We start from the raw sequence: 8,749 nt of genomic DNA on the forward strand, positions 1-8,749 counted from the left end.
TTGGTACGGATCCGGCCGTTCCTGGAGCACCAGCTTGCGCAGAAATCAAGGTGCATCAATTATTAGCATAATTCTTTCTTTTTTTTTTTAATTGCTTTGATTAATTGTCGCAAGATAAATAATATAATACTTTTAATTATTATTTGTCGTGCCTTGTACTATTTATATGCACGATGAGATTATGTGAATACATGTGCGTAAATGAGTATAACAACAAAATTTCAAAATTAATGTGATAATAAAATTTTTTCATATAAGCTTGTTAAATTTTATATAAAGAATTAAGTTTAAACTTTATTGTTATCTCATATAATTTTTGAATTTGTAATAAGCAACATATTTATATGTATATTAGTATAGTTATTTTTGGCCAACAATCTTATTAACAATGTCTCTTATGAAATTAATATATTGTAATATTTGAGAAGTTAATCCTAAATTTTATAAAAATTTTGAGAATAAATTAGAAAGAAATTACATTTTGTATCTGAAAATTTAATTTAATCAAATTCTTCTGGGACACTATCATAATCATCTCATAGGATTAACTTATACAAACATCATGAATTGATACTATTTAATAAGATGCAAAAGTATGCAAAAATATATTATAAAGCAAAAAAATTCTTTAAGAGAAATGAATATATACACATAAAATATGTATGTAAAGAAAAAAGATAGTTTAACAATGAAAAAATATAAATTTTTGTTTCATAAAACAATAAAAAAAGTTGAATCAAGTACTCACCAGATTGAGAATCTTGATTACCAAATACAGAAGAGAAACTATTATCTGTAACAAAATTATTATTTGCTGGAGGCACTGCAGCAAAACCTATAAATCAAAAAATAAAAAGATCTCGATGAAATAACGTAAAATATGATTATGATGTAATAATGATCAAATAAAAATTTACATTAATAGTAAATAAAAAAAACAACAAAACAAAATAAAATAATTATATTTACCGTTACCGTTAGTCATCCACATATTATTCTGTGTTTGTGTAGTCGGTGCAGCTATAGATTGAGGTGTTCCAAACATGTCCGCAAAAGGATTGCCTGCTAATTGAAGTAGATCGTCTGATGCTTTTTGTGGCTGAAACATCAATATAATTTATAAAAAAAAAATATTATTATAATGAAAATATTTTTAGTTACCTGGCTTTCAGTACTCGTTATCGTTGATGATGCACCAAATAAATCTACAATTGGTTGATTAGCATTGTTTGTCGGTGAACTAAGGAATGGATTCGTACTGGGGCCACTGGATGGAGATTGCACTTTTGCCTAGTATATATAATAAATATAAAAATGTTACCAATATTTTTTTTATAATAATTTTTTTAAAAAAATGTGTTATTTTTTATAATACGTTAAAATAAATCTTTTAATACCTTATATTGATTCATGGCAGCCTCCTCTTCCGCAAGAGCTTGTTGTCGAAGCGCTTCATCGATATGTCCATTTCCGGCATGGTCAAGGCGGTTATTACTAGCTGCTGTTCCAAACGCAGTACTGGTGGAAGACAGGGCGGACACTCCCGACTTTACATTCGTTCTATTGCTGCTTAGGTAATGATTGGGCGATGGATGTGTGTTGATGGAATGGTGGATTTAGAGGAAAAAAAGGAAGAAAAGCCATTTCCAGCAGAGAGATAAGTGTGGCCGAAGGAACGAAAAGGAACGTTGATCATTGAAAACAAAGGAAAAGACAAACAAAAAACAAAGAAACAGTGTAGTATGTATAAAGATAATAATGATGTGTAAAAAACTTAGCTACACAGTGCTCTTTCACTCAAATATTCAGATATACTCGTAAATATATAATTATAATCATGCGTAACGCTAGACTTTTTTTTTGTTATAAATTTTTGTTTTTTTTATATATCTTTTACTACGTGTATTTTAAAATAAATTTATACAAGCAAGTTGAGTTGAATAATACTACCTAATGCGTTGTATAATATAAATGAAATGAAAAGAAAAAAAAACACGCACTTTTTCACTTACTATGGTACGCTTATATACATATGTAGACTAATTATATGCAAGAAAATATCACCTAGCTTTTGCTTTGCAATTTAATATTAATTACTGATATTATTTTAAAAATATATCAATTGAAAATAAATATTGATTACAAAAGTTATATTATTTACACGAGCTTCGATGACTCGTTAAAAAACAATAGTCTCCAAATAAGTAATAAATAATATGCAAAAATTAATTTCTAATCAGTTTTATTTATAATCAGTTAATCAGGATTTAAAACAAACCTCGAGAGAAACCACTTATCCAGGAAATACTGAATTTTTTTTTTTAATCAGAATTTTATCATGAACGAAATTTAAAACATTATTATATTAAAATAATTTTATTAATTATTTTTGCCGCAAGTTATTAAAAATTATACAAATTACCAAAAAATGAATCAAAGGAAATATAAATATGTGCAATAATCAGCGATAAAATATTTAAAAAAATATTAGCGATAAAATGTAATCTCTTGGATAATAAGCTAAGTGAAATTTTTGCAGAAGATTTCAAACAAAATCTCTAGAAACCATAAAAAGCGATAAATCGAGAAATTAATATAGTTAATCACTAGCTCATTATCACTAACCTGCAAATATAAAATAAAAAACGAAAGTGAAAAAGAAAGAAAAAAAACTTTTTAACGAAAAATTAAGCACAAATTCAAGCAATAGAAAACAAATGCCATTACCTTTGATCTTACAATTTACAAAACATTTTATGAGGAAAGTAATATGATTAACGATTGGATGATAAATAGGATTTATATTTTTGTGTGTTATTGAATTTATAATAGAATAGTAACAAAGGAAAAAGTTTGATAGGATTGATATTTAAATATACGTTATATGTCTAAATATTGCACTTTTTAAATCATGATAATTATTATATGTGAAATATCTTTCTCGAATGAAAATGTCTTATTTGCATAATATATATAATATGTGTCCATTTATATGTGTGTTTTATATTTTACCTTTAAATATTATTTATAGATGAATCGCAAAATATTCTTTAGAATTAATAAATTTAATTCTAAATTCTAGATCTATTTTGAATATTATTGGTAGATATTTAGATATTTATAGAAATTATAATCAACATACCTTGCAGACTGCGTGGGAGTGTTTGCTGCAGAACCTTTCTTTCCTTCTAATGAAGCTAAATGTTGTTCCAATGCATCTAATAAACTACTAGGAGCCTAAGAAATATCCATTTTTAAAATTTGATCTATAGATATATTTTTTTCATAAAATTCAAAAATTATAATTTGAATTCAAATATATATTTTTACCTTTGTTAGATCAGGTATATCTCCTTTATCAATACCAACATTCTGAAAAAAAATATAAATTAATTTTAAGAAATATAAATTAATTTTTAGATGATTTAAATTATTTTTTAAATTATTTTTTAAATTAGATGACTAATTTACACAATCTATATTTCTAAACTTACTTCGGCAACTTTTAAAAATTCACCAACCCGATCCATTCGTATGAGAAACTTTTTATACAGATCCAAAGCCTCGCGACATTGTTTTTTATTCATATCAAAATATTTTTCTAGAATGTAACAAAGCAAATATTAAATATTTCTTCCATATAATAATAGCAATTAAATAATAGATATTTTACCTAATAAATTAATAATGCCATCATTATAACATGCAAACAATCTAATTAAATCCCGAAAGAGAAGCATAAAAGCCATATTTATAACGCCATTGGTTAGGTCATTGGCAGTACAATCGAATTCCAATAATGCATCCAATTGTGACTGTAGTACTGGTAAAGTTTTCAACAATTTCTCGGCATTCATTGTACGTAAAGTACGGTCATCCTTTCTAAAATATAATTTGAAAAGAAAAAAAATAAAAAAATTAAATTATTTCCTTATTACTTACTAACTTTATTAACTTACTTCTTAATTCCTTACAAATTATTTTTTATTAATTACACAAAATATATATGTTTTTTTATTAATTAAAATCAATTGCTTACCCCCTCTTCACCTTGCAAAAATCAAATGCCACAGTCCTATAGGAAAGAGCCTTTTCATTGAGGTACTTTGCATATCTCCTGATAAACGGTGACATGTCATAGCCTATAGAAAAAAAATTTAATTTAAAAGAAAATTTCTTAATTCATCCATTATACAAGAAACTTTAGGATATAGTTGATCAAAGAAAAATATAGTTTTTCTAGAAAAAATAATTAAAAATTGAAATTGTGCAAAGTGCAAGAATTTGCATGCATGCAAGTGTAAGCAGACATGAGCTTTTATTAAAATTATTGATTCTGAAAGGTTTTCAATTTAAATTAGAAAATGTGAACTACACGTAAATAATGAATAAATTCATCTTGATATTTTTCATAAAAGATTAAATAAACATTTCAGAAAATGATATCATTGAATTAATATTAGGAGTTACAAATAAAGAATTAATTTTCCTAAAGAATTTCTAAACAATTAATTATATAGTATTTAATTATAAAATTGAATAGAATTAGATAATAATAATAAAATAAATATAACATTTCTTCAACTTTTTATTGTATTAATAACAAGAAATACTAATTATTAATATCATTTAATTATCCAATTTAATTCTAAAATCTTAGATAAAATATTACACAAATTTAGAGAATAATATTAGTGTGGAAAAAATATTAAGATATGGAAAAAAGAGTAACAATAGATGTTAACTCACCGATGCGAGCTCCTGCTGTGCCCAAATAGAGAGAAAATTAGTTCCAGGTTAGTAAATCATAGACAGAGGCCAGATACACATAGCTGCATAATGCTAGGAAGTTAGCCAGAAATAACTTATTAATAAATTTCTGATTCTAAAGAGTAAAGATAATATTATGCATTGTTAGAAACAATTATATATTAATTTTGTATAATTACTTAATTTTAAACAACATTTTAAAATTAATTATATTAATAATTATTTCAAACATTTTAAATACAACTTTCAACTACAATCTTCTTCAGAACAAAAAAATTTCTACGTACATTTTTATTCATTTTTAACATAAAAATCATAATTATTTAATTATGAAATTCAATATTACACAAATATGTTAATTATTAAATTATTAAATTGTTGAAAATGTTGAATTATTAAATTTTATGAAATCTTTAAGATAAAAACCATGAAATGTGTGATTGTGCTGGGCTCGCGTGCGTGCTGCATTCGAATGTAACTTTTTCTTGCCAAAATTAACACATTGTAAAGAAAGAAAGCAACAAAAAAAATAACTTGGAAACATGCCAGTTTGATAATGGTTCAATTAAATCACCGTCTCTAAAATTTTTATCCATCAAATTATTTTTTTGTAACATCATGTAAAATATAAAAACATATATATTAATTATTAATTAATTAAATCTATTCCGTAATTATTCTTTAATTTAATTTTATCATAATTTATATAATATTAATTATGAAATATATTATAATGAAAATTTGCGAAAATAAATAAGTAATTTTAAATCTTGATATCTTTATTTATAGCAAAAAAAATTGCTTTACTAAAAATTGCTTTACTAGAATCTTCTATTCTATTTCCTCATTTTTTTTCTTAATATATTTTAAATATTTTATTTCATCATTTTCTTAAAATTTAATAATTTTCTCATTTAATTAATTTTTGTATAAACATTTTGTATAAACATTTATTTTTTTTAATGTACGTTAATATTAAAAAATATTATTCCATACTTAATTATTTTATATTAATTTATTGCAAGTGAAATAACAAAATTTTTAATATAAGGATTTATACTTACGATTTTATTGAAAATAATATTAATTTTCAAATGTTTTATTCAACAATTTAAAATCTTATCTTGAAAAGTAATATTAAAATTATTACAATTAAATGATTTTATTACAATTAAATGATTTTATTAATTTAATTGATTACTATTGATTTTTTTTTATTTGTTTTTTTATGATTATATTTATAAATTTCTTATATTAATGGAAGATAGCTTTCTCATTTAATACAATCTTTTTGAAAATTTTATTAATGTAATCATTAATAGAAAAGCATTTTTTATATTTTATTATATTGAATTTTAAATTTATATAAGAAAACACTTGAATGATGAAATATAATATATTGCAACATACAATTTGTTTCTTTGTAATGAGACAATTGATAAAATAATATTGAAATTATTCATCTAAATTTTTTTAAAATTAATTTTAAAACTAAAACTATTACATCTAAATTTAAAAACTTTAAATTTGCATGTAATAAATATTATTCAATACATTTAATCATTTATTTTTGATTAAATTGGTTATTTCATATGCAATAACTTAATATATATATATTTAACTCTTTAAAATCAAATACTCAGAATCAATGTTAGAAGAAATAAAAGTGTTTAAAAAAAGAAAAAATAAGGGGCAATGAACATTGACAGGGAATTAACCGGAATCGAGCATCTAATTGAACCACTCGACAGAAGTTAATGCAAGAAGATTCTTTTACACAATGTGATCACCTTGAACGCCGCTTTTATCGAGAAAATTACTGAGTTGAAACGTGCTGTTGCTGGATGCTAGATACTGTGTAAACCTCTGTAACAGAAAAATTATTGAATTCGTTAAGATCATTTCTCCGAAATAATTTACTATATTTTTCTATTTTTTTGTTCATTAATTTAATTTGAAATCTTATACAATCTAATTAATATTAGGTTAAACAAAAATATTCATAATTTTTTTCATTTTAAAAAATTTTAAAAAATTATAAAAATCTTTTTTATTTAAGAATCATGATAAACAATATAATATTTTAAAATAAAAAATCATTAGTCAAATTATTAGTATTACTTTCACTATTATAATTCTCTAAGAAAATGACTATCTTACAGTTACTGTTCTATTGAATTGTATATACAAACTGTAAATTATTAGATTATCTAGTCACAGATTCATATTATTCGATCTCATATACATTCACGCACATATGACTAACAAGGACGACGACACTTCCTTTTTTCAACTCATTATTGAAACAAAATAAATTAAACAGTTTCTAGATGTAAATAATACTCTAAATCTTTTATAAACAAATCTTTAAATTTTATTCATAAAAAATAACAAACAATAAAGATCATTAAAATCACTTAAACATTATTTCATTAGTAAAATAAATAATATAAATTCATTAAATTTTAAAACAATACATACAATATTTAAATAATTGAAAACTTTCATAACAGAAAGCCAATTAATAAGAATTTAAAAGTATTCTTTTCATAAATTGTTTTTTATTTTATATTATAGGATTTTCATTAATTTTCAAATTAATATTCATTGAGAAGCAAAGGGAAAGAAATTGTCTGATTATTCTTAAAAAAGTCACTTATTAATTATTATTAAAGTTGTTAGTATTAAAGTATTTGTTATTGTTAAATCTGATCTGCATTATAAAAATGAAATTGTTTTTACCTCATTCCCGTAACAAAGCATATGGTGTACTGTGATCAAAGCTTTGAAAACGACTGTCCAGTTCGTGTTCTGTGATCGTTCTATTAACAGATTCGCCAACTGAGGTATCGACACGTTGGGTTCGTTTGTACATCGCACGAGGTCTGAAACAGAATGACAAGTCTTATTAATCATGAAATTTTATCGAATATCAATTTTTTTCACTGGAAAATTGCTAGTATTATTTTAGTAATATTTTTTCTATATTTAATATTCGAAATTTTACAATAAAAACAAATTTACCATTACTATTATATTAATTTATTGTAATACTTAGTACTATTTTAAAAATTAAAATAAAAATCTAGATGATTATCTTTTTTTCATTTTAAGTTAATGATTTGTTTTTTGATATATTAGAAAAAAAAGCATCTTGAAAAAAAAATCTTTTCAAGAATAAAATTGTATGTATAATATAGTATTCTGTAAGAAAAAATGATATGCATAATTAGTAGATTGAGAGGATTTTTTCTAAATTTTTTCTAAATAATCAATAAGACTTTCTCGTTATTCTGAAAATGATAGGAGTTAAAAAAAAGATCAAGATTATTATTCCCTCATCATTTTTTCTAATTTATTTTTCAGTAAAACTATCGAAAAATATCTAGTATTTTGGTAGAATATTATCATTTCTAACTGCTTTCTATTCGATATCTTTCTATTTTATACAATTATAAAACAATTCATGAAAATATATAGCAATGAAATAATATTCTATTAATAATAACTAATAATATTCTATTTGTATAAAAACAAAACTGTATAAAATTAATTTTTCAATTTTTATGTTCATTTTAAAAACATATTTTATCATTCCAATAAAAAAATTAGCGAACTTGTTGAAATACTGTTTCTTCACGGATTTTTCTAATATATTTTATTTTGATATGAGAAAAATAAACAAAATTGAAAATCGATAATATCTTTTAAAGAATTTGAATAAATTAATGCTTGAATAAATTAATTGAGTAAATAATCATTATTTTTTTCATTATATTACAACAAAAGAAATTAATATTTTGACAAATACATTTAGTAATTACAAAGAAAAATAAAAAAGATATAATGGCTGACAAAAGATTATAATTCGCCAAATGATTTTGAAATTGTTTTCTAAGAATATCAGACAGCATGTATATTTGTTCCTCTTGAAAATTTTCGCATCAATTGGTTTCTATTTTTTTTTTTTTTTTTTTTG

General features: G+C 22.7%; 1 protein-coding gene across 10 annotated transcripts in view; it reads right to left on the reverse strand.

Moving 5' to 3' along the window:
* The window catches only part of LOC102671465 (phosphatidylinositol-binding clathrin assembly protein LAP), a 21,000-nt gene that overhangs the window by 5,895 nt on the left and 6,356 nt on the right, over positions 1–8,749 (reverse strand). For 3 of the 10 annotated variants that reach the window (XM_006607434.2, XM_006607432.2, XM_031508510.1), the window contains exons 2-13: positions 7,513–7,655; positions 6,561–6,636; positions 4,750–4,764; positions 4,040–4,142; positions 3,674–3,882; positions 3,495–3,601; positions 3,331–3,372; positions 3,143–3,237; positions 1,398–1,566; positions 1,162–1,290; positions 970–1,099; positions 749–835 (exon numbers count right to left, since the gene is read on the reverse strand). In XM_006607434.2, the coding sequence (XP_006607497.1) occupies positions 749–835; positions 970–1,099; positions 1,162–1,290; positions 1,398–1,566; positions 3,143–3,237; positions 3,331–3,372; positions 3,495–3,601; positions 3,674–3,882; positions 4,040–4,142; positions 4,750–4,764; positions 6,561–6,636; positions 7,513–7,655 (1,305 nt within the window). Of the gene's footprint in view, positions 34–748; positions 836–969; positions 1,100–1,161; positions 1,291–1,397; positions 1,567–3,142; positions 3,238–3,330; positions 3,373–3,494; positions 3,602–3,673; positions 3,883–4,039; positions 4,143–4,749; positions 4,765–6,560; positions 6,637–7,512; positions 7,656–8,749 lie in introns of all 10 variants that reach the window. The other 7 variants (XM_006607441.2, XM_006607440.2, XM_006607436.2 and 4 more) reach the window with 4 other exon arrangements.

This window comes from Apis dorsata, unplaced genomic scaffold (assembly GCF_000469605.1).
Source record: "Apis dorsata unplaced genomic scaffold, Apis dorsata 1.3 scaffold_5, whole genome shotgun sequence".
In the NCBI taxonomy this organism is placed as follows: domain Eukaryota; kingdom Metazoa; phylum Arthropoda; class Insecta; order Hymenoptera; family Apidae; genus Apis; species Apis dorsata.